At 45.0% G+C, this 26,076-nt stretch overlaps 2 protein-coding genes across 6 annotated transcripts in view; one reads left to right on the forward strand and one right to left on the reverse strand.

Annotated features, from left to right (window-relative positions):
* ATP11C (ATPase phospholipid transporting 11C) overlaps positions 1 to 26,076 on the forward strand; it is a 114,453-nt gene that overhangs the window by 77,183 nt on the left and 11,194 nt on the right. For all 5 annotated transcript variants that reach the window (XM_060249880.1, XM_060249877.1, XM_060249881.1 and 2 more), the window contains exons 15-28: positions 4,828 to 4,899; positions 6,067 to 6,140; positions 6,265 to 6,368; positions 7,636 to 7,817; positions 9,408 to 9,662; positions 9,761 to 9,935; positions 10,043 to 10,145; positions 11,196 to 11,341; positions 12,187 to 12,246; positions 13,607 to 13,734; positions 18,243 to 18,378; positions 23,512 to 23,577; positions 23,760 to 23,863; positions 25,263 to 25,416. In XM_060249880.1, the coding sequence (XP_060105863.1) occupies positions 4,828 to 4,899; positions 6,067 to 6,140; positions 6,265 to 6,368; positions 7,636 to 7,817; positions 9,408 to 9,662; positions 9,761 to 9,935; positions 10,043 to 10,145; positions 11,196 to 11,341; positions 12,187 to 12,246; positions 13,607 to 13,734; positions 18,243 to 18,378; positions 23,512 to 23,577; positions 23,760 to 23,863; positions 25,263 to 25,416 (1,759 nt within the window). The remainder of the gene's footprint in view (positions 1 to 4,827; positions 4,900 to 6,066; positions 6,141 to 6,264; positions 6,369 to 7,635; positions 7,818 to 9,407; positions 9,663 to 9,760; positions 9,936 to 10,042; positions 10,146 to 11,195; positions 11,342 to 12,186; positions 12,247 to 13,606; positions 13,735 to 18,242; positions 18,379 to 23,511; positions 23,578 to 23,759; positions 23,864 to 25,262; positions 25,417 to 26,076) is intronic.
* Positions 555 to 26,076, reverse strand: part of F9 (coagulation factor IX) — a 155,886-nt gene continuing 130,364 nt past the window's right edge. Inside the window, exon 9 of the transcript XR_009555977.1 lies at positions 555 to 565. The gene's annotated coding sequence lies outside the window, so the exon portion shown is untranslated. The remainder of the gene's footprint in view (positions 566 to 26,076) is intronic.

Below are 26,076 nucleotides of genomic sequence, written 5' to 3' on the forward strand. Positions count from 1 at the left end.
CACTTACCAACGTGATGCTACAGACGGTGAAGTCCTCTTGGGACAAACCCGCCTCCACCCCGGTGTCTTCACGTCGCCTGGATCATATGTATCGGATCCAGGAAAGTACTGCCGAGTTTCTCTACACGCACCCCAGACCTAATTCGGTGGTGGTGTCCTCTTCGTCTAGGGCGAAGAAGACGCACTCCACACCACCGGACAAGGAGGGCAGGAAACTGGACTCCATGGGACGTCGGCTCTATTCAGCGGGCTCTCTCGGGGTGAAGATAGCCAACTACTTGGCGTGTATGGGAAGGTACCAGTACGCCTTGTGGGAGCAGGTTTCCTCTGTTTTGAGTACCCTCCCAGAGCAGAGCAAGAGCGCTCTTAAGAAGTTGCAAAAAGAAGGGATGTTGTTAGCAAAACAGCAGCTGAACTCTGCCAAGCACTCCGGGGACGCTTGTGCCAAGGCCTTGACCACGGCCATCTCGCTTCGGCGCCATTCATGGCTGAGGTGTACTGCACTGCAACCGGACACCCAGATCTACGTGGAAGATCTTCCTTTTGATGGCTCTGGACTGTTTAGCTCCACGACGGACTCTGTCCTCCAGGAGCTGGACAAGAGCATAAAAACATCCAGGAATCTTGGAGTCTCGGGTCCCCGTCCCCAAGCTAAGCGGCTGTGGACGAAGCCCTGGCAGAAGAAGCCGTATGCAAAGTCTCCGGAACGCTCCTGGCGGCCCAAACCTCAGGCACCCTTCTCGCGCCAACAATATCCGGCTAAGCAGAAGTACTCCGCTCCTGCTACCCAGCCTCGACAGAAGGGTTCTAAGCAGAATAAGCGGAGTCTTTGACTCCCCTTCTCCACCACATCCCATAGTTACGGACTCTATTCGCCTTTCCTGTTGCCTTCCGGCGTGGTCCCATATTACATCAGACCTGTGGGTATTGTCCATCATCCGACGGGGATATGCGATAGAGTTTCTTCACTACCCCCCGACTCCAAAGTTCGTTTGCACCTCTCCATCCCAATCCCTCCAGGAGGAGGTGCAATCCCTTCTCCTCAAACATGCTATCGAAGCGGTTCCGGCGGACCAGCGGGGCCGTGGTTTTTATTCCCGTTACTTTACCAAAGAAGGATGGCGGCCTCCGACCAATCATGGACCTTTGGGCCTTGAATGTGTTCGTCCGTTGCAACAAGTTCCGGATGGTCTCGCTGCAACACATCCTTCCCCTGCTCTCTCCGGGCGACTGCATGGCCACGCTGGATTTGAAGGATGCGTACTTTCATATCTCCATCCTTCCTGCCCATCGGAAGTTCCTACGCTTCGCGATCGGGGAAGCCCACTTTCAATACAGGGCGCTGCCCTTCGGACTTTGCACAGCCCCGAGGGTCTTTACCAAGACGATGGTCGTAGTCGCCGCCCATCTGCGGCTGCAGGGGGTGACGGTCTTCCCATATATCGACGACTGGCTGATAGTGGCAGGTTCAAGAGAGGTCCTGGAAAGGCACCTCACTCTAACCCTCGATCTGCTAGTCCGGTTGGGGCTTCAAGTCAATTGGGCAAAGTCCCATCTCCTCCCATCCCGAAGGGTGCAGTTCATTGGCGCGATCCTGGACACCGAGGCCTGCAGGGCGTTCCTTCGCCCAAGCCGGGCGGACGTCATCATTCAGATGGTTCGCTCCTTTCGTGAAAATCCGGTGGTTCCAGCTCGGCAGGTGCAGAGGCTACTGGGGCTCATGGCAGCCAGAACTTCAGTTATTGGCCTGGCGAGGCTTCGCATGCGGCCGCTACAGCTCTGGTTCCTCAGGGTCTTCCGTTGCAACGTCGACCCTCTCTCCCGCAGACTGACGATTCCGCTGGAGGTCCTTGCGTCCCTACAGTGGTGGGAAGTCTGGCGCCATCTGACGGAGGGCGTGCCGTTCCAGAGACCACCCCCCGCGGTGACGGTCACGACGGATGCGTCCCTCTGGGGGTGGGGAGCGCACGCGCTGGGACTCTGTGTGGGCGCACCGTGTCCCAGTCGTCATCTCCAATGCCATATCAACTTTCTGGAGCTGCTAGTTGTGTATCACGCACTCCAGTCGTTCCAGACCCTCATTCGGGACAGAGCGGTGCTAATTATGACAGACAACACCACGGCTATGGCATACATCAACTGACAAGGGGGCACGGTGTCCCGCAAGCTCTGCCTGCTCGCGGTGACTATCTGGGAGCTGTGCGAGTCTCTGGGGGTATCGCTATCGGCGACCCACCTTCCGGGGGAACAGAATGTCCGGGCAGACTTCCTGAGCCGGGGCGGGGCATCGCTCCACGAGTGGGAGCTCAATTGGGAATACCTGCACCCAGTCTTCCAGCTGTGGGGGACTCCCAACTTGGACGTCTTCGCAACCAGGGAGAACAGGAAGTGCAGTCTCTTCTGCAGCAGAGGGGGACGGGGCCTGGGGTCCCTGGGAGACGGACTCCTCGTTCCTTGGAGCTATCACAGAGTGTACCTTTTCCCCCCGATTCCACTAATAACCAGGGTGGTGCAGAAGATTCTGCAGGACAGGCCGGTGGGTGTCCTCGTCACCCCTTGGTGGCCGAGGCAGCAGTGGTTCCCGGTGGTCTTGCGCCTGGTCACCGGGAACTTCCACCACTTCCCGCGGGCCCCAGATCTCCTGCTCTATCATCAGGGCCGAGTGCTCCACCACGACGTTCCCCACTTGAAACTCACCGCATGGCGCCTGGACAGTCCCGGTTATCCAAGCGGGCGCAATTTGTCATTTTGAACTGTAGAAAGGCGTCCACGAGGAAGTCGTACTCCTACAAGTGGGCTCGGTTCGCTAAGTTTGCAATGGACGCGTGGGCTGAGCCCCACAAAACGGGCCTACCTGTTGTTTTTGACTTTGTACTCTCTCTTCTGGACGGGGGCCTGACGGTGCCTTCCGTGCGAGTTTATTTGGCAGCCGTCTCGTCGGAACACTCCCGGGTGGAAGGACACTCAGTTTTCGCTCACCCGGATACTAAGAAGTTTCTCAAAGGGATTGCCAGATTATACCCGGTCATTAAGGTACCCGCCCCTGCTTGGAATTTGGCGCTGGTCCTTAAGACACTGACAGGGAAACCATTCGAACCAATGGCCACTTGCGTGCAACATCTTCTGGCGTGGAAGACGGCGTTCCTGGTGGCCATCATGTCGGCTAGACGGGTGGGTGAGTTGGTCGCGCTCTGTAGTGATGCCCCCTACTTGCGCTTTACCCCAGAGGGGGTCTCGCCGGACGTCACCTTTCTGCCTAAGGTTATTTCTTCCTTCCATCTCAATGCTGAGATTCACCTGCCATCTTACTTTCCTGCTCCGGCCACCGAGGCTGAGCGCAAGCTGCACGCGCTGGATGTGAAGCAGGCGTTGTCTTTCTACCTGCATCGGACAAAGGCTTTCCGGAAGGATCCTCGGCTGTTTGTGTCGTATGCGATGGTGTCGCAGGGCCAGAGGATATCTTCCCAGCGTTTGTCGCGGTGGATCACCGAGACCATTCGACTCTGCTACCTTCTCTGCAAGACGCCGCTCCCAGGGCCGGTGCGGGCCCACTCCACGCGGGCGATGGCGACTTCGGCAGCTTTCATGAAGGGCTTCCCTCTTCAGGACATCTGCAGGGCTGCTACATGGGCATCCGCGCATACCTTCGTGTCTCATTATGCGCTGGACCTGAGACGGTGCCAAGATGCCTCGGTGGACCGTGCTGTTCTGCAGTCTATCTCCTCCTGATGGACCGTTGCGCCCACCTCCAGGTAGGACCTTGGCTTGCTAATCTCCCATCGGTGTGATGCACAGAGACCACGAAGAAGATAAACAGGTTTCCTACCTGTAACTGATGATCTTCGAGTGGTCATCTGTGCAGTCACACTACCCGCCCTCCTTCCTCTCCGCTGCCGGTCCATCTGTTTGGGCTAATGCAACGGTCAGAAGGAACTGGCGGGATGTCCGCTTCCCGTCTCAGTGGGCATGCGCAGGAGGGAGGCTGGGTATGCTCACTGTGACGGGAGGCGCGGAAATCCGCAGCTTTGAAGTTTACCGATCGTGATCGGCACAGGCGCCTTCTCCCATCGGTGTGACTGCACAGATGACCACTCGAAGATCATTAGCTACAGGTAGGAAACCTGTTTTTTCTTCCTTTGTAGGATTGCTAAAGAAATCAAATATAATGTATTTTTTCTAAATAAGACACATTCTAACCTCTCATAAACTTTTCAGCATCTAAGAATAACACAGAGATAGGTTCTTTGTTTTCAACTGTTCTATTCATAACATTAAAGATACTTTTTGAGCAGCCAGCAACTGTCAAATCCGGCCATATTCTCTCCCCCACCCCTTCCCAATATTCTGTGCATAGGTGAAGTTCTGCACCTAGCAAAAGTCGAGCATCATATCCTGCAGATATTATGGATTTTAGAACTGAGTGGATTTTAGAACTAAAATCTTGCATGATTCATCTTGCAGTTCTTGACCAGTTTGTTCTCGGTTCTGCTGTCTCTGGAGAGGGGCCTGGAGCAACGCAAGCTTCTGATGCTCTGCCTCCATTTATTGAAAAGCTGCTCTAGACCTCCTCTTGACTTCCTCTTTTTTTCAAGAATTGTCTTCTCTATAAGGCCAGATTTCTCAGGAGGCTAACTTGTGCTAAGTATTAAGTTCTGAAGGCTTTCTATGCTTTCACAAGATTATAGCATACACTTGGCTTGTATCACATTTTTTTTTAAAGCAACCTTCTTGTAATTTTAAAAACAACAACCAAATCTGGTCTAGCTTAAATTTAAAAACAAATAATTTTTTTTTCAACGCCCTTCTGTCCTTTTTGTTCATTGACAGGTATGGTTTCACTTTTCTAGGACAAGAAAGTGGCGTCATGAAGGTACAGAACTGCAATAAAGAAATTGAGAGGTAGGACCAATTTTTAACTTGTAATCTAGCATTCAGGGAAATGTCAGGACAGGTCATTGTTAGAAGTGATGGAAGGTTGAAAAGGCTGACTTATTTGTGGCATTTCTTGCCCACATTCTTTGTGAAGTGTCAGTTTGCCTGCTGACCCTTCTCTGTATTCTTTATTGTTGCAGGAGACTGGACATTGGGACCATGTCAATTTCAGAGTTGCTGGATATTTGTATTTGCTTTTAAAATTTTTTTCATGTGTCCTCTGCATATTTGAGGTTCCTGGCTGCTTTTTATATTCCAAAACCACTAAGTAGATTTTTAACTTGGTTGCAACCAGTGTCCCCTCTAAGCTGAGTTAGTGTGAGCTAGCTCACAGTTTTTTAGCCTCCAGCTCACACATTTTTGTCTCAGCTCAGGAAAAATGGCCCCAGAGCAAGCTAATGTATGCAGTAGCTCACAACTTGAATGCCAGCAGTTCACAAAGTAGAAGTTTTGCTCACAAGACTCCATAGCTTAGAGGGAAGATTGGTTGCAACCTTGCCGCATCTGGTCAGCAGTTAGGTTGTTTGGTGAGCCAGGGTTCCATCAAACTGTGGGACTATACTGTGTGATGGTTCCTGAAGTGCCAGACTTGGCCTTCAGGTTGCAAGTTGCTGAGCCATATGTTGGATCCTTTATTTGTGTTCTGACATTTAAAAACACTGAAAATTTTGATCTCACCAATTTGAAATTTGACTATCAAGTTCAAAAGATTAGAGCTTGCTTTTTACAAGCAGCCTAATTTCGCCGTCCTCAGAGCTTCCCAGACCGAAATACTAATTTTTAAAGTTTTTAAATCCTTCAAAATGGCGGTCGCGACTTTTTGCTTCTCTCTAATTTTTTTTTCCTTTTAAAGGCTTCTAAAGTCCATTATAAACAATATGTCCAATAGTATTTATCCTCTTATCATCATCTCAATTATTTCCAACAGTTTTTAATGTCCCATACACTTTATGTTGGATCCTTTATTGAAACAAACGGCAACTTCTTAGCCATAGGAAATATAGTTTTTGCATTGATTCCAGGAACAGTGACCTACAGGAACAGACTTCTGTTCACTATAGGGTTTGGGATTGGGAAGTGATCACCCCTAACGCTCCACATACTTGTAACTTCCTGCCCTCTTGTCTTTAAAAGATACAAGCTGCTTCACGTTTTGGATTTTGATTGTGTCCGCCGTCGAATGAGTGTTATTGTGAGGATGCCATCAGGTTAGTCAAAGCTCTTTTTCATGAAAGATATTTTTTCCACAGTTTCTGATGATTCTTAATTAACTTCTACATTTAAAAAACAAAACAAAACCTCTATCCATTGTTTTTCAAAACACCCTTTTAGGGAAGATTATCCTGTTCTGTAAGGGTGCAGACTCCTCTGTGTTTTCAAGGGTGCCAGAATCTGAAATACTGAAAACAAAAGTACACGTAGAACGCAATGCAATGGTAAGTGCACCTTTACTGGGGGTCCCAAACGCATGATTGTTGGGAACCACCCTAGCAGTGGCACTCACTGCACAGTTTGTAGACAGCCACATTCACAAATACCATCAGCTAAAATAGTCATAGTTACTCCTAACCCTGGCATGAGGCCTGCGCTTCAGAGAGGCTTGTAGTTTACCTGGTCTTCTGGTGATGAGTGTTTCAGGGTGGGGACGAATCATAACCCCTCTGGGGAAGGGCTTTGCCCACTTGCCTGACCCATGTTTTAGGATCCATACTGGGAAACAGTGCTCAGAATAGCCACAAGTGGCATGTCAGAGAGCCACATATGGCTCCTGAGCCACTGAACAGCTCTCACTGCAGTATATGTATGGGCTATGTGTGTTGCCATACCTGGCCAAGTAGCTGTATTGTAAATTGGGGACTGTATTTTGTCTTGAGCAAGGATTGAGAGGCATTGACTCCACTCACTCCATTGGCTCCACTGCATGCACAAATCAAAACTGTGAACAGTGGCTCTTTATGATGAAGCCTCTATAACTCCTATTTTTTTTAGGATGGCTTTTAAGTGTGACGTTATTGTTTTTCCCCCAACACTGCCATTGGGGTGAACTCTGGGGCACTGGTGCTGTGCCCTCAGGGAAGGCCTATTTCCTTAGTAAAGCTGTGCCCTTTGGTCCAGGGCTGTGCAGATCTGAGCTTTCTGCTGCTTATTCCTGATCCCCTGCTTTCACTGGCAGAATCTTTGGGATTGCTCCTGTTTTTAACTTTAATTTTGTGCCTTGATAGCATCTTTTGTACATAAGCTACCTCTGAGACCTTTTTTACTTCAGTCCTCCCCATCCTAATTTAAATTTGAAAGTAATTTAAATTTGAGTGACTTTGTCCACTAATGGCACTCAAGCAGCTTGCTGTGACCCATTCTTATCATGGGCAGGAAATCTTCTGTGAACTGGCTGTTTCTCAAGGGCTTTAGCAGTTGGCTGTGATCCAGCAAGTTCATTGCTGTGCTCGAGAGGGAATGCATGTGCCCATTGAAGCTGATTGTATCTGTTTCAGCATCCTTTCCCCCCTTTCCAAGTTCCTGAATATAGAACAACATGAGCTCCTTTCTGACTGGAGGCTCATGACCTGAAACTACTTTGTTCCCAACCAGTAACTTTCAGAAAGTCTAGATTCCACCTTTCATCTGACCTCTTGGATGTGCTTCCAGAGCGCTGCTATGTAACCAAAAATAGATTTTAAAGAAAACATACCTCTTTCCTTCCAGGATGGGTATCGGACACTTTGTGTAGCCTTCAAAGAAATATCTGAACATGATTATGAGAAAATCAATGACAGTGTCAAAGAAGCTACAATGGCACTACAGGACAGGGAAACAAAGATGGCAGTGCTTTTTGATGAGATCGAAAGAGATATGCATTTGATTGGATCCACTGCAGTGGAAGACAGGTAAAGTGATGGGAGGAAAATGAATCAAGTTTCAATAGTATCGGTTGGCATTAAACTGCTTTCAAAAATATCCCCCCCCCCCTTTGTGGAATTGTTTCCACTAATTGTTTTGGGAGGGAATGCAGATGATACAAATGGGGCCCACTTGCAAACATTCTAATTCATCCTAGAAGACTACCTATAGTAGGGAGAGGGTAGTCTTGCTCTAGAACTTCCTATGGATAGCTGACATGCTGTTAATTCAGCTTCCAAAATTTTGTAAGTGTAAACTTGACGACCTGTTTATGGGGATGGGGGATGCAGGGGATTATTCTGTGATTTCTGCAGCATATAGGAGGAGCAGCAACAGTGGTAGCAAGCCTTTTTGTCTGGTGTCTGTCAAGACTTAAAACCCACACAGGAGCCTTGTCCCGAAGGACCAACCACTGACATTTTTACAAGGGGTAGAAACAATTTCTCCCTCCTCCCATTTTGGTGGCATTAGCACTGAGGGAGGAGTGCTGCGTTTCAGCTGCTGATTGACAACAGTACAGGGGTAAGACAACTCATAGAGGTGGCATTATCCATGCTGGATTTAAACTCAATTGCTGGTTGTGTGGTAGATTTACTCCATGATAGTCATAGGTAAACATTCACTTCTGAAGGGGTAACATTGAAAGAAAATGTTCCTTTGGGAGCAGACTAAAGATAAAGGTGCTAAATACTTTTTCTATTACTGATTTGTTGTCTACAGTGTTATGAAGTTTGTAAGCTGCATTGATGGATCTGTACAGCAGGAAAGCAGGGTAGAAAAAAACCTTTGAAATGAACTTTGTTGCCAAAGAGCACAGTCCTTTTGTTGTTGTTGTTATTTGTTTTAAAAAACTTTTGTATTTAAGCGTAGTGTGTTGTTGATCTCTTTGGAGCACTGACACAAAGATATGCACTCCTTTATGCTAGCCAATGGTTTGTTGTTGTTCATTCGCACAGTTGAGTCTGACTCTTTGCGGCCCCTGGACCAAGTCACACCAGTGGTACTACCTGATAAAAAATAATAACCCCACCTTTTCCAGGCAGAGAACCTGTCAGAATTCAAACTGGCAGTGGTTCTTGAACTGGAGATCTCAGGGATTCCGTCTGCCTGTTACCAGCTAACTCTGCCCGGGAGACAGGACTGTCTGCAGGAGGACTAGCTAAACTGGCATGAAAGCCTCGTTTCAGCACCTGGTCAGAATGAATTGGGTGACCTCACAATAGTTATGCTTATTTCTGAGTCCATTTTCTTTGACAAGAATGTTGAAAGAGCCCTGTTGGGTCAGACCACCTCATCCAACACCCTGCTTCACATAGTGGACGATCAGTTGCACTGGAGGGCCAACAGAGAGGACATAGAGACCAATGCCTCCTCTGATGCTGCCTCATAGCACTGACGTTCAGAGGTTTAAACAGCCATTGATGGATCCATCCTCCATGAATCTGTTAATGGCTTTGGCAGCTAGGAGGCCTGGTTTCTGTTTCTTCACTCTGCAGGGGGCTAAATGATGAGTCTGCCCCACAATGAAGGGGATGGATGGGAGCTTTTCAGACAAATCAACATGTGTCTTTCGGTAGTCCCCAGGAACGTGCAGCGGAAACCATTGAGGCTTTGCATGCTGCTGGCATGAAGATCTGGGTGCTGACTGGGGACAAGATGGAAACGGCCAAGGCAACCTGCTATGCCTGCAGGCTCTTTCAGGCTAATACAGAACTGCTGCTTCTGACGACACAAACCGTGGGAGAGGATCACCATAAGGAAGAACAACTGTACAAGCTAATGATGGAATATCACAAAAAGGTGGTGATTGACATGCCTGGAGATGTGAAAAGGTACAGCTTAGACATGCATTTTTGCCCCAGCCCTGATTAGCGGAAGCTGTTGGTTAGACCAACACTGTTTGTTTTTAAACCATGTCTTCTGTTTTAAGGAGCTGGACACTCAGTCACGAATATGGGCTAGTGATCGATGGCGCGACCCTGTCCCTAATCTTGAACCCTTCTCAAGAATCATGTTCCGGCCACTACAAAAACATCTTCCTACAGATTTGCCTCAAATGCACTGCAGTATTGTGTTGCCGAATGGCCCCTTTGCAGAAAGCACAGGTGCGTGGAGCATGTCATTCCCAGTGTGCTGATGTTGGAGGGAGAAGAGGGATGCTGAGATCTTGTGTTTTCTGCTCTGTCCAGCTTTCCTGTTTTCTCTTGTTTAGATTGTTCGAATAGTTAAGAATTCGAAAGGCAACCCGATAACTCTTGCAGTAGGAGATGGTGCCAATGATGTTAGTATGATCTTGGAAGCTCACGTTGGCATAGGTAATAAATGTGATGTGCCATTGTTAATAGACTATACCATAAACCACTTCCATTTGTTGCTTTGTGGTGCCAAACAACTGGCTTTGAGAAACTTTCATTGGCACTTGAAAAAAAAAATAACTTTTTTACCATACAATTTTTGGAGTCCAGTGGCGCCTTTAAGACTAGCAAAGTTTAATTCTGTGTATGCACATGGAACAACATACCCAGGATTAAATTTTGTTGGTCTTGGAGATGCCGCTGGACTCAAACTTTGTTCTGTTGCTTCAGACCAACCACCTGAATCTGTTTTTTACTTTCTGTGAGCCAGTATCTTCACTGAAAGGAAGATCGATTCTGCAACTTCTGCAGATTTCGCATGGCAATTCTTACATGTTTAGTAGTCTCTAGCTAGTGTTACATAATTTATTCTGCTTCTGTTAGGGCCCTCTTTGGCCATTGAAGGCCAACTAAACCCTTCCTGCAATCAGAAATCTTATTCTGCCACCCTTCTAGTGTCTAAGATTTCATCAAACAAAGGCCAAGCAGATCTTTGTATGTGTTAATTGTGCCAAACGACTATAAATTTCCTCCCTGCTGTATAAAACCTTAGATTATAGGAAAGATGAATTCTGCTCCCAGTGCTGCATTCTGCACTTTTCCTATGTGGCATATGCAGGGCCCTGGGCAGGAGCTGTAGCTGGGCAGAACAAATGATTTGTATGCAGAAGGTCCCAGAATCAATTCCCTCCACCACCAGTTAAAGATTTTCAGGTAGTAATTTAGAAGGTATTGGGGAAAGACCTTGTTCCCTCTGGAAACCCAGCCACTCATGGTAGACAGATGGCCTGACTCTGTATTAGGAAGCTGCAGGTCCTCCTAATATATCCAGGGTGATAATATGATGGCTGGCTTCCCCTTAACTGCATTCCTGCTGGTGCTGGGCAGCACTCTGGCAAGACCATAGCAAACCATCATCTCACACATCTGTACATTTCCTTACCAATTAGATTTTTCTGCTGTATCAATAAGAGCCGGATCTGAGAGAGTAAAACTCCTTTCTTCACCTAGGTATTAAAGGCAAAGAGGGCCGCCAGGCAGCAAGGAACAGTGACTATGCCATCCCCAAGTTTAAAGACTTGAAAAGATTGCTGTTGGCACATGGGCATTTGTACTATGTCAGAATATCACACCTTGTACAGTATTTCTTCTACAAGGTAACAATTTGGATGATCATCTAGCTGGTTGGCTTGTTGAGAACTATTAATCACAAGGAGAATGTTTTTGGGTTGTGCAAAAGAGGAAAAATACAAATCCCTGATGTCAAATGAGTGGCCTCTTGTGTTCTGCCACTGGCCCATGATGTTTTTTGGTTTTCTCTTGCCTGTCTCTGCCAGCTCCGGTCCTGACTGCAGTGTCTCTGCTGTCCAGGCATGTTAACATTTCAGGTGGCAAACAAACCTCCATGCATGTAGAGAACAAGTATATCATGGAGATCCAGCATTAATTTCTCCCTGGGATGTTACTTATATATGTGCAAGGATTCCCCCCACCAAAGGATAGCATTTTAATTATTAGCTTTCACCTGCCACTTGAACTATTGCAGTTCAACAAAAGCTTCAGCTAGATTTTATTGCCTGTGTAAACTGGGCCTGCATGTTGTGTGCATGTAGGGAAAACTGGTGCAGTCTAGTACTTACAGGGTTGGCTTTAGACTGGGAAGACCTGGATTTGCTTTCCAGTTCAGCCACAAATGAGTTTGCTGCATCCATACTCCTCCTAATCTTCCTTGCAGAGTTGTTGCATGTTCTCTTCCCTCCAACTCCAAAAATTGCATGCCACCCTGAGCTCCCACAAATGAAAATATGAGAAATAAAAATTGGTCATGTTTTAAAGTGAAAATTTGAAGGAGAGCTTTGTAGCCCAAGTTGGAAAGGTTATAAGGAGAGAGGCCCTCCTTTTATATAGGTGTCCCCATTGCTTTTAGTTGTGACAACAGAAGGGGGCAATGATGATGCTTTTCCCCACTAACACGTTCTTCTTTATATATTTGCCTCTTCAGAACCTTTGCTTCATTTTCCCACAATTTTTATACCAGTTCTTCTGTGGTTTCTCACAACAGGTATGTGATTATTCTTTGTAATGACACTGGGGAAAGATTACAGATCGCAGTTTAACTTTGGGCTGAAGTTCTAGGCTTTCTGACTTTAAAGAGCAGCATATTGCAACTCTGGAATATAATCTTGCTATGATGCTTGGGTATGTTGTTCCCTTAACCTTAATAAAGGCGACACTGACCTATAACTTACAGGAGTGTGTGTTATCTGTGCCAGCTATATGGGCTCACAAGCTAGTCCCATTAAAACCATCCCTTTGCCAGTCTCCACAGGCAGCTCTCAACCTTGTTGGGTGGGGTGTTTGGCTGCATCTGGGAAGGTACCAGCTGGATATTAGGGGAGGGGGAGAGTACAGTAAGAGTTGTTCAACAGTGGAATCGCTACCTAGAGAGGTGGTGAGCTCTCCCTCACCGGCAGTCTTTAAGCAGTGGCTGGACAAACACTTGTGGGGGATGCTCTAGGCTGATCCTGCACTGAGCAGTGGGTTGGACTAGATTGTCTGAATGGCCCCTTCCAACTCTGTGATTTTTAAAAGAGACTAGCTTTTGTTGCAGTCATATTAAGTGTCTCTAAGCCACCCAGTCACTTCCCTTCTGAAAATGGTGCTTGACATCGCACTTAAACTCACTTTCTTTCTCTACCCTGAATCACTTTCAGTATGGCAAAGCCTCAAGTGACCCAGTTCATCAGCAGTGGCTCACAAACTTTCCATTGTTCCATGAAACCTGATTTGTGGACTGTAATGGGGTGAACATGATGTGCAGTTCCAAGTGTTCCTGGTTGGTTCATTGGCTGTTTGTGTGGAGTTGTGCTAATTAGCTGAAGTCTTCCTGGCTAGGATGCAGGGTTTCTCCCCCTCCCTGTCACAAGCTGATTTCGCTTCAGGCGACTTTGGCATGTGCAGTTCCTTTTATGGTCTAATTCCCGTATAAAAGCTTCAGAGCAAGGCTGTGGTTTGTTTGTCTCATTTTAAGAAGCTGAATCTTAACCATTGAGCTTGGAGTTCTACACCACCTGCAGGGCTGTTTGGACTTCTTGCTCCCAGCTGTATTGGACATAAAATTCTGTCCTCCTCTTGATAGCTGTGGTTTGGGAACTGTAGGCTGGATTCTGAAGATCCAGTCTTCTGATAATTCAAGGCACATTCTGCTGGTAGCCAAGAAACTACTGTTAGCTGAATGGATCTACAGGATCCAGCTTATTAAAACTGATTTTTTTCCCTATGTCTTGGGACTATTTATTTAATTACTGAAGAGGAGGTGGCAGGCAGCTTAATGAGCATTTTGGTTGCGGTGTGAGTGAGCCCCTATCTGTGTGCTTGCGGATGATATTTGTTCTCTGTCCCCACCCTCCTTTTTTTTTAAGCCTCTGTATGATGCAGCTTACCTTACCATGTTCAACATCTGTTTTACATCTATGCCTATTGTGGCCTACAGTCTACTGGAGCAACATATCCCTATTGACACCTTGATGTCCTTTCCAAAGTTATATATGTAAGTGATAGCATGCTTTTGCCCTTTGATCTGTCTTTAGCACTGGTGATGATAATTCAGGGCTTAGAAGGCAAGTTGATGAATTGTGACAGCCAAGGACCTGAGCCACAGTTCAAGAAGTTCTTGGCTTGCACCTTTCCTGCAGTGAAATCACTAGTTGCCATTAAGCAATCCACTCCTACTTGACTTCATCTCTCCTTAGCCCCCAATAATAATACTGGTCAACCTTACAGGATTGTTTATAATTGCTACTTGGCAAATTCATGCGTGCTTTGAATAGTCTAAAGCAGTGTATTGGTGATCAGCAATTAAAAATCTGAGGAGTAAGTACAGAGCCACCTTTGGAGTGTCATCTGTTTTTGGTGCTTGATTGCTCTGATGATCTTTTATTGCTCTTACTCCTACTGCTTTCCTTCTGTGAGATCATGGCTTGTGCCACTGTTGATCCAATCTTAAACTCAATAGAGAGCATATAGATGATACGATAAACTCTGTATTTATCATATAGATGATAAAATACATATATTTATTACAGATTATTTAAAAACAATTGTAGGCCCAAATGTAGCCTCAAGTAAGAATTAAAATTGTACAGTGAGAATTAAAATCATACAATATTCACAAACCGGACCTTATGTGACTCAATGTGTTTTGGCCAGCTCGCCTTTTTCAGTGGTCAAGCGTAGATAGTGCACTTAGGCTCAGTATTGCAATAATAATACAATATGGGACCAAGTGAAAATTCTAATAATTACCAGTGGCTGAAGGCTAAGGTATACAATAGAGGCTTCATATGATATCTCTTTGTGTCATCAGGTGAATATACCTTAGGTGGTACTGCAATGATATGCCTTCCTATTCTGGTCCAAAAGATGCAATTTCAAATGCAATCTAGAGCTTGTGTGCAATTTCAAATGTAATCTAGAGTTTCCCTTCTTTTTTTATTCCACTGTGCTGATGCATGCATTGAAATATGCTTCTTCTTCTGATTTTTGACCATCCCTAAATATGATGTTTCCAGGTGGCATTTCTGTCCACATAGTTAGAACATGCCATTTCAGTAGTCCAAACCTTCCTTCAGTCTGTGTCAATCCATGTTGCAGTTAGGGTTTGTAGAATCTTTCGGGCTCAAGTGCCGTGTTCTACTGGAGAAAGTTTTCCTTCCAGACGTTTTGTTCTCAGCTGCGGAGAACATCCTCAGTGGCGTTGCAGCCGGAGCAGGCGCTCTGACCTTCTTGGCTGCTGTGCATTGTGCACTCAATGCACAGCAGCCAAGAAGGTCTGAGCGCCTGCTCCGGCTGCAACGCCACTGCGGATGTTCTCCGCAGCTGAGAACGAAACGCCTGGAAGGAAAACTTTCTCCAGTAGAACACGGCACTTGAGCCCGAAAGATTCTACAAACCCTAATAATGTTACCAGCCGTGAAAACCTGAAATCTTTCATGTTGCAGTTTTTGGCTGATGGAAACTAATTTAGATTGGTGCTGTCAGTAGCAGCCACCTGCACAAGCCCTGTTGTCGTGACATTCCCCACATCTCTATTGACTACATCAAGAAGAGGCTTAGCCAAGCATCTGTTCTGTGAGCCAGGAACTTGCTCCAGCCATGAAAATGTTCCTCTGGCTCTGTTCCAGCAAGCCAGCTGCTGTTGTCTGTATCGCACACTTAGTGTGGTATAAACATCCTCCCGTCTGCATCAGAAAGGATTTATGCTTGTAGCAAAAGGAAATGGAACTGCTCTAGTATCTGGCTGCTCATTGCTGATACCTGCCATCTCTTACTTTTTTCTCTCTTTCTACCAAATTTGGTGGTTTACTCGGTGATATTTGTGACTTTGTGACAAATTAGTGAGCCCACTCACTTGCCACTCACTTATTGTGTGAATAGAATGAAATAAATGGGGCCTTTGTGCAGTATTCTGCTTTGAATATTCACAAGTTGACACATGCTTGCTGTTTGATTCACCCAGTTCACTGCAGTTGCCCAGTTTAAAAGCACTAGTAAAGTAATAATACAACAAGGGTTTAAGCAGGGGTATCGAACTCATTTGTTACAAGAGACTTTGAAATAAATGGGACTTTGTGGGGCTGGGCCATGCGTGTCATCAAATGTAATGGCAGGTAGCAAAGATATAAACTTTATGAAGGATACAAACACAATTAAAGATTTTTTTTTACTTAAAATACAAACACACTTAAAACTCTTGTGATATATTGCTTAAAATGGAGATGTGGGAAAGTAGTGGGATTTTGCACTGCAATTTTAAAAATAAAACAGCAAGAAAAAGCACAAGGTTCACAGCAGAAACGAAAAAAATAGAAAATGCTTGGAACCTAGGAAAACAGGAAATGGCTGGGCATTTCAAGCTCCCCCCCATCTACTGAGATTGGCATAGCTCTCAAGTGTGATGTCCCCCTTTGGCTGTGGACTCACAGGTTAGAATACTCACTAGACACCAGTTCTCAGGTCCATTAACCAGAGACAAGCTGGCTCAAAGCATCAACCCTTTATTTGCAAGGAGAAAACTCCAACAAGCAACAGCTTCAGCTGACCATACAAATGCTGGAAAGTGAAACTATTTGAATTCTATTCCATTGAAATACATTGCAGCACATAGTTGCAAGGAAACCACGGAAAGGATTTTCCATTAAGGTTTTTGGGCCCAGTTAGACTACTCTGGGACTGGAATGACAGCCCCTAGAGTGAAATTACAGTCCCTGGGAGTAGCGGCAGCATTCTGGGATTGGAATGAGGGCCCCCAGAGTGGAATTCCATTACCAGAAGGCTACTGCTATTCCAAGGGGCTGTCATCCCACTCTGCATCTTGTCATTCCAGTGCCAGAACCCAGGTTCTATTGCTAGGGACCATCATTCCACTCCGGGTACTTTCATTTCAGTCCCAGAGCAACGTTTCTATTGCTAGAAACAGTCCCAGAGTAGTCTATCTGGGCACAGAGACCTTAATGAAAAATGCATTCCGCATTTTCTTTGCAGCTTTGCAAGCCCAGAAGAGCTTCCAGCTGAAGCAGGCAAAGACAAAGCAGAAGGAGCTGGGAACTTTGACAGCCTTGGAGCTTCAAAGGATGAGGACAGGAGTGGGGGGAGGAAAAGGCCTGATTAAAGCCCTGGGCAGGCTGGTTGAGGCCTGCGGGCTGTAAGTTTGATGCCCCTGCCCTACGAAGACTGGTCTTGATAGGGTATAATGGAGAATTGATACATGGGTATTTGGGGCCGGGGGGGGGCTGTTTTTTGAGGTGGAGCCATCAGATTTTCAGCATAGCATCTTGTGCTTCTCCTCAAACCCTCCCCCTAGGTTTCCAAAAGATTGGACCAGGGTGTCCAATTCTGTGAGTCCCCCCAAAAGTGCCCCCATCCGCTACTATTTCCGATGGAAGGAAAGCATTTAAAAGGAACACGGTCCCTTTAAATATGATGGCCAGAACTCCCTTCAGAGTTCAGTTGTGCTTGTCACACCCTTGCTCCTGTTTCCACCACCAAAATCTCCTGGCTCCAGAGTCCCCAGATATTTCAGACCTGGCAACTCTAGTACAAGGACCTAAATAACATGTTGAACTTCAGTGCACTGACTACTGTGAGACCGTTTGGTCAGAAGGAGCAATGGTGAGATTATTTTCTTCAGAAAGAAAATGAGGTCAGTGGAGACTGGTAGCCAGCTAATTGCAGCAGCCAGAGATTCATCTAGCTCTGGATCCACTAAATGGGCAGCTAGCTCCTCCATAGTTGTGTGCTCCTCTTCAAAATTAGGCAGGACCAAGTTTTGAACAGAATAGCCTTCTGAGTTCATGTTCACCAGGTTCCCATTTCCCACAGTTTCCTATGACCTGCATCTTAATATCAGGCAAAGCTGTGTTTCTGTTCTTTGAACTTCACTTCATTTTCTTGAAGCCTGTTTTGCACTTCTTCTCAAAAAGAGGGTATGTTTGCAAGGAATCCTGTTTCAGGCCCAGCAGAGGGAGCTCATGTCTAACATTCCACATTTTGTAAGACTGGATTCTGGAAAAACACCCCCAGAGCTAATGAAGACCATCTGCTTTCTAAAATACAGTCACTTGGGTGCCATGTATTCTGGTAAATAACCTCTCCTGAATAGTCTGAATGCTCTCCTGCTGTACAGTTAAGTTCTGGCATTGTTTTAAACATATGGCTACTCTAAAGATAAGGCCAAAGGTAGCAGCAGTAATACTGGGCAGAGAAGAATCACTGGAACATGTTAAACAAAAGAACAGTATGAGAAACATCTTTATGGGGAGTTGAGTTCTCTTCTGCACAGAGATCTGTGATTTGTGCTTGCCCAAAATGGAGGCAAAAATACAGGTTTACCTGTACTGCTGGTTCGGTGACTCCTGTGAATGCCCAGGCAGATCCTCATATTTCCTACTTAATTTGTCTCTGTGGCCCTTGAGAGCCAACAAAACTGCATCTCCACACCCCCCCCCCCCACACACACACATTTCCCTTTTAAACTTTTTTCTTCTATTCTCTTGGCAGGAATGTTTCTGACAATGCAATGCTGCAGTTGAAGCCCTTCTTGTATTGGACCTTCCTGGGCCTTTTTGATGGACTTGTGTTTTTCTTTGGGGGTTATTTTCTTTTTCGGGAGCCTTCTTTAGAGGACAATGGAAAGGTAAGAGGGAACTGAGCTCCTAAACCAAACCTGGTCCAGGAGCCACAGAGCTGTGCAGCTAGTGCTCAGTGCTGGTTGGCTCTTAGAATCTCTGTTTCTTAAAAAATGTCCCCCCCACCAATACCACATACCAGACCACTTTTGAAACAGTGTTTGAAAAGAGTGTGTTATATGGCACACAGGTCTGCTGCTTGATAGAGGGGAAAAACAAAAGTCTCTAGACATGTGGAAGCTTTTTGCTGTACCTAAATCAGCTCCATTCAATTGGGTACAATTTTTGATAGAGAATTTCCTGTGAATTGTATTATGCTGCTTAGAACACTGATGTAAAGGCTTTCAGTTCTCCAGACAAGCAGATTAGCATGTTGATGGTCAATCAAAACTCCTTCCAGTTTGCCACACTTTTGCATTCCCTTTATACATTATTTTTCAAGTCCAACTTTAGCTAAAGTAGACCAGCTTAGCTACCTCATTCTACCAGCTGTTTTATGTCCATGAGAACTTCCAGCAGTTGGTCCATGTCTGTTTTTGTGTTTGTTGACATCAGTTTTTTTAAAAAAGTTTTTCTTTTTTGTATTTTATAAGCTTTTTATATGTCACTTTTTGTTTCAATGTATGCATTCAGACTTTGACCGAATTGGTAAGCGAATAGTTCCATTCAGTTACCACCATTATAATTTTGAAATGCAGTATTGTCACTTTTCTTTGGTGTGTTTCAGAGCCAAAGAAAGTGCAAAAAAAAAAAAAAAGGAAAAAAGGCAGTAGTTCCTTCACTGAAGGTTGTCTAGGCTTTGTTTTTGTCACTGTTTGCTCTAACCTGGATGCACAGGAATTAGTCCTCTGTGAAAGGCAGTTGCCCAGCATGGACCACTTGGAACCTGAATGCAGCATGACATGTGGCTGGACCCACCCAAAATTATGCCCCAAGGCTAGTAGCTTTTTAAATTTTACTGGGCACAACTTGGTGGAAGAGCGACAATGGTAGGCAAACACACCAAAAGACTAGTTGTCCACCTTTTTTGCCTGGCTTTGCCTGCAGTGCCACCTGTGGAGACCACTGGGCATATTCTAAAGCACATTTCCAGGGTGTGAGGGGGAGTGGCTTCAGAAGGTACTCTACAATTCTTTGCAAAGCTTTTCCTTTCGTTATAGTCCCAGTGCAAAGTCAGCTGTCCTGTTGGTTCACAAACCAGCTTTCATAGAGTGGTTGAGCGCTGGCCATTTCTTAGAGGAATGCTAAACTTTCTTTTTCTCACTGGAGTTTCTCACTGGAACTATCGGCACTTGTGTATGTTTTTTGTTTTAAGCACAGTGGCATAAATCCCAGGAGACTTCAATAGATGTAGCTTGCTAATTTGTTGTGCTCAGAGTCCTTTTAGGAAGACACTTCAGTTAGTGTGGTGCAAGAAAGGAAGAGTTCACTGTTCCCACCCCATTCAATTTATTTATTTATTTATTTATTATTTATTACATTAAGCTTATATCCTGCCCTCTCCGCAAGCGGACTCAGGGCGGCTCACAACATCACATTAATTCCATTAAAAACCAATAAAACGTATAAAACATAATTACATATTTAAATTATTTAAAACATTTCATGGTGCTGTATTAATACAGTACAGTATAGCGGTTCTGAAAATTCGATGGTGACCATCAGTACTCTGCATGGAGCTCTATATAATGTCCAGTGGCAGCTCTCTCTCGGTTAAATGTCGAAGGCCTGTCGGAACAATTCGGTCTTACAGGCCCTGCAGAATGTAGACAAATCCTGCAGGGCCCTTATGGCCTCTGGGAGAGCGTTCCAGAGTTCTGGCGCTGCCACTGAGAAGGCCCTGGCTCGTGTCGTATGCAACCTGGCTTCTTTTGGTCCAGGGATGGACAATAGATTTTTCGTTCCTGAACGCAGTGCTCTCGGGAATATGCGGAGAAAGGCGGTCCCGCAGATAGACAGGTTCCTGACCATAAAGGGCTTTAAAGGTCAACACCTTGAAACGAACTCGGAACACAACAGGAAGCCAGTGCAGCTCTTTCAGCACCGGCTGAATGTGCTCCCATCGAGGGAATCTCATTAAAAGCCGCGCCGCAGCGTTCTGCACTAGCTGTAGTCTCCAGGTTAGCGTCAAGGGTAGCCGCATGTAGAGAGCGTTACAGTGATCTATTCTTGAGGTGACCGTAGCATGGATCACCATTGCTCAGTCGTTGTGCTCCAGGAACGGGGCCAGCTGCCGTGCCCGCCGAAGGTGGAAAACAGCGGATCTAACTGGCCGCTACCTGGGCCTCCATTGTAAGGGAGGACACAAGGAGCATGCCCAAGCTCCTGACCTTAGGGGCCGGTATTAATGGTACCCCGTCAAGAGCCAGCAGATGAACCCCTCCCCCCGGACCACCCCGGCACAGATAGAGAACCTCCGTCTTCGTCGGATTCAATTTCAGTCGACTCAACCTGAATCACGAAGCCACGGCTTGAAGGGCCAGATCTAGATTTTCCGGGGTACATTCGGACTGGCTGCCCATCAATAGATAGAGCTGGGTGTCATCTGCATATTGATGACAACCCAGTCCATACCTCCTGACAATCTGGGCAAGGGGGCGCATATAGATATTAAATAGCATTGGGGATAGGACTGCTCCCTGTGGCACCCCACAACTGAAAGAGTGCCTCTGGGATGCTTCCTCCCCTATCACCACCCTTTGTCCCCGATCTTGGAGAAAGGAGGTCAACCACTGTAAGTCGGACTCCTGAATCCCCACATCGGCAAGGCGGCTAGTCAGTAGCTGATGGTCAACCGTATCAAAAGCAGCTGACAGATCTAATAACAACAGCACCGCTGAGCCATCCCGATCCAGATGTTGCATGAGGTCATCTATGAGCGCGACCAGAACCATCTCCGTCCCGTGACCTGGTCGAAAGCCGGACTGGAATGGATCCAGTGCGGAAGTGTCCTCCAGGAATCCCTGTAGCTGAGTTGCCACCGCCCGCTCTATAACCTTACCCAAAAAGGGAAGGTTTGATACCGGCCGATAATTTGCCAATATGGCCGGATCTGCAGATGGTTTTTTTAAGAGGGGATGGACCACTGCCTCTTTAAGAGGTGTGGGAAAGATCCCTTCTACTAGGGATCTGTTGACAATACCTTGTAGTGGGTCACGTAGCCACGTCTGGCTAGCTTTTATAAGCCATGACGGGCACGGATCCAACCTGCAAGTCGTAGGGCGTACAGCCAAAAGGATCCTGTCGACTTCCTCCAGGCTGAGTGGGCTGAAAGAATCCAAAATTGGACCAGAAGACGCGCTCGGTGCCCCAAGTTCTTTTACTGTATCAACTACGGCGGGAAGGTCGCGTCGGAGCGACGAGACCTTATCTGCGAAAAAACTCGCAAAAGCCTCACAGCCTATTTCCAATTCTCTAATATTTTATTTACCCTGTGTTAGAGTTGTTAGTGACCAAATTATACTAAACAATTGTGCTGGGTGCGAGATCGCAGATGCAATTCTGGATGCAAAATAGGTCTTTTTTGCAGCCTGAACTGCCATCTCATAGGTCCGCATAAATGACCTATAGGATGTTCTCGTAGCTTCTTTGCGAGTATGTCGCCATCGTCTCTCTAGTCGTCTTAATCGCTGTTTCATTGATCGCAACTCCATGGTATACCATGGAGCAGATCGTGAACGAGGATGAAGAGGACGTCGGGGAGCGATCTTGTCGATGGCAGTGGAGAGTTGGTTGTTCCAAATCTCCACTAGCTCATCCAGCGAGTCACCAGAGGGCCAGGGATCCTGCATGGCCATTTGAAGCCGCAAAGGGTCCATCTGGCTACGCGGGCGAGCTAAAACTTGCTCACCGCCTAAACGGGAAATTTAGAATTTGGATCCACAAACCAAGATACTTTAAATAGTTCATCCTTTTTCTGACCCCAGTTCCAAAATTCATACTGCATTATGCTCTTGGTGATGGCATTAGATATGTAACAAGATCCAAATCCTTTTTTTACGCACATCCCGCACACTGTGAGCCCCTGAGTGCTTCACATTCCAGCTTCCCCTTTTTTTTTGGTAGCAGGAGTAATGATAGCTGAGATTTTTTGACAACCTCTCTGTGACTATTCCCCAGCATCTTAGGGGACATGTAGTTTCTGAAGGATTCATACCTGGGAAATCTGTACTTTGCAGGTACCCTGGAGCATGAAATGAGGGAATAGGAACAGTGACTTGGATCCTCAACCTTTGATCTGCATGCAGTTCTCTCCAGGCACTTCAAAACCAATGCTGCACTGCAGGACGCATTCCTTTCATTGTAGGCACCTTGAAAAACACTGGAATTTTGCAAACAAATAAAAGCACCTAGCATCAGAAGAATCAGGCTTTGCAGCAGAGGACTGCTTCTGCAGTGCTTAGAAAGAAGTGCCTGCAGAGCAAAGGTCTAGGATGTAAGCCCAACATAACTAGGGAGGGAGGGGGGAACCTCTCAGCCAGCTGTTTCAACAAGTGTGTAGGTGAGAGGGAGTTAAGAAGGACTGACGTTCTTATTTGGCTTGGATTCTGATCTGGTTTGGAGGAGAATGCTCAGAGTTGTAGTACTTGCCCTGGAGTCTTTATGAACTGAAACCAATGCACTGAAATCAGTGTCTTAGCACTTTTTTGCACAAGCACTTTTTGTATGAAATAGGATGAATATGGAAAATGAATTTATTTCAAGGCTGAAAATTTATTTCAAGGTTAAAATTGTGTATGTTTGTGAATTATAAATTGGTGTATCACCCAGAAATTATATTGTAAGATTCTACATTTAATATTTTTGTAAACTAATGACAATATGAAAATATTTAAAAATAACAATCAATTTGTATTTGTCAGTATATCACGGTTTAGTTTTTTTGTTCTCAACCTTTCTGGGATTCTCCTTGTATGTATTGTTGCTGGATCAAAGGGAAGCATTCCAAGCCAGCAAAGTAAATATGATTCAAGTGTTGGTGAAATTTCTAAATCTATGCCCGTATGAAAAGACAAAAAGGTATATATGTACCTGTAATGGGTGCTAAATATTATTCCATTGAAATGTTGTAGTTCCCTTATTTGCCATCTCCTCTTGCCCCAATAAAAATCTTGATGAAACAAACTGACTCTATTTTTCAGATGTCTGGAAACTGGAGTTTTGGAACCATGATTTTTACAGTGCTGGTGTTCACTGTCACCCTGAAGGTTAGAACTCCTCCTTTCTGTTCAAAATGAAGCCATCTTTTATTCCATTGTTTAACTTATTGGTATTGGTGACATATTTGGAATCTATCTAGGGTTACTAGGCCTCTGTAAGCTACAGCCTGTTCATGTAATTTTGCTCTATTGTTGTTTTCCAATTTGTGTTTGTTTTTCAATTATTATAGCTGGCAATAGACACTCGTTTTTGGACGTGGCTAAACCACTTCGTCATTTGGGGTTCATTGGCCTTCTATGTGTTTTTCTCATTCTTCTGGGGAGGAATCCTTTGGTACGTTTTTTCTCTTTATATATTTATTGAATTAAAAAAAATCTATACAAATTAAAATCAATATTTATATTCATATGCAATTAATTAAACTTATGGAATCAGGTTGTAAACAAGCACAAATACTTACATGCATACAATAAAATATCGAGTAAGGATTTTAAGTTATAAAGATGTATCTAGATATGTAGACCATTTTCTATCCAAGGAGAGAGGAGAGAAGATGAAAACAAAATTAAGATTAAGACAATAATTCCTGCATCAAAACACAGTTAATCTAATTGAACCCATATTATCATTAAACTATTAATTGTGCATTGCTATGAATTCTTAACTGCCTAAATATTCTGCAGACTATTACAGGTTATTCCAAAATTTACTATCTGGTAATTATAATGAGGTGCGATCCACGACTAGCACAGTAAAAGAAAAGGAATGTAGAAAAAGAGAGAAATAAAAAAGTGTTAGTAAATAGAAAAGAAACAAAAAAAACACAACTGAAGGAAAATATTAAAAACTTATAAGTAGAGAAGATCAAGATTCTCTGGTTTGTATGGTTGAATGTCATTTGCTGTAATGAACTCAATAAAAGGAAACCATTTCTCTGTGAATTTCGACATTTTTAATATATATATATATATAAATATATATGTGTGTGTTTGTGTGTGCGGGGCATTGTCTGGATTGCTCCTTAAATTTACATGCACTTGCATGTTAATGAAACTTCTTAGGTACTTTACTGGTGATAATAAAGATTGAAAGCTTGCTTTTTAGTCTTCAGAAATTACCACCATTGTTGTGTAAAGAAAAACCATTTTTTTAAAAAGATCCAGTTTAGTATAGCGGCTAAGTGCATGGATTTTTATCTGGGAGAACCAGGTTTGATTCCCCACTCTTCTACTTGCAGCTGCTGGAATGGCCTTGGGTTAGCCATAGCTCTCACAGAGCTGTCCTTGAAAGGGCAACTTCTGGGAGACCTCTCTCAGCCCCATCTACCTCACAGGGTGTCTGTTGTGGGGTAGGAAGGTAAAGGAGATTGTAAGCCACTCTGAGATTCAGAATGAATGGCAGGATATAAATCCAATATCTTCTTCATCTTCTATAGCAGCATATTAAAATAAATATTAAAGCTTTTCAGAACTAGTATAGTGTAATGGATTGATAGGACTGAAATACCTGCTTAGCGATGAAGTTTATTGGGTCACTCTGGACCAGTTTTTCAGCCTAACTTGCCTTGCAGGGAGGGATAGTGCATAAACCAGTTTGAGCTCCTTGTGTAATTAACTCTGTGGCATGTGAATACTAGCTAATTAAATGCTGGAGTGTTGTAAGTAAATGAAGCCAAGGCAGGTATATTTTGTCCAAACATAATGTATCTTCTGTATCTTATCTTTCTATCCAGGCCTTTCTTGAAGCAACAAAAAATGTATTTTGTATTTGCCCAACTGCTGTCTTCAGCGGCCACCTGGCTGGCAATATTTTTCTTGATCTTCGTCAGCCTTTTCCCAGAAATCATTGTAATAATCTTTAAAAATACAAAAAGAAAAAGCCGCCAGGTAAGAAAAAAGCATAGCGGTTCTATAATTTCATTTACACGTGAATGGATCCCTCTCTTCTGAGCTTTTGACTGGCACCTTTTTTGAGATAGAATTGATGCAGTTAGCATCTCTACGGTTTCATCATGGTATTCCTTTGCTGTGCAGAGACTTTGAGAAGTCCTATCCAGATCAGTCAAGCTGCAGGAAAAAAGTTAGCAGTGCAGTATAGTCAGTATTGATGAGTCTTGAGCAGCGGACACCAGCTTCTCCTTGTAGAGACTGTCAGCAAGGATAATTTTTTGCCACAGGAACATAGAATGGCTGCTGAATATATGTGACAGAATTCTCAGTGGCTGCATCCATCTTGCCTGTCAAGTCGTGAGCCTGAAGGGAATGGACTTGTGGACTAAGATCATTGAGAGTTCGGGAAGGAGTTTCTGGGAGGAAGTTTTCTAAAGCCTCAGGTTGACATCCACAATTGAAATATTCTGAGGGATTTAGCCATCACATAGGGTAACTAGTTTCTGAAAGACATACCTGGAGCATGGACTTGAAGAGAAGGCTGCATATCCCAGCCAGCAAGTAGCTGGATTGACGCTAAGGCTGAATTGCAGGGGAAGATTTTGTAAAGAGCTATGCATGTTGTATATCAGCTGTGTAGACATGAGGGAGAAAGGA

Source organism: Heteronotia binoei, chromosome 11, assembly GCF_032191835.1.
Source record: "Heteronotia binoei isolate CCM8104 ecotype False Entrance Well chromosome 11, APGP_CSIRO_Hbin_v1, whole genome shotgun sequence".
NCBI lineage: Eukaryota > Metazoa > Chordata > Lepidosauria > Squamata > Gekkonidae > Heteronotia > Heteronotia binoei.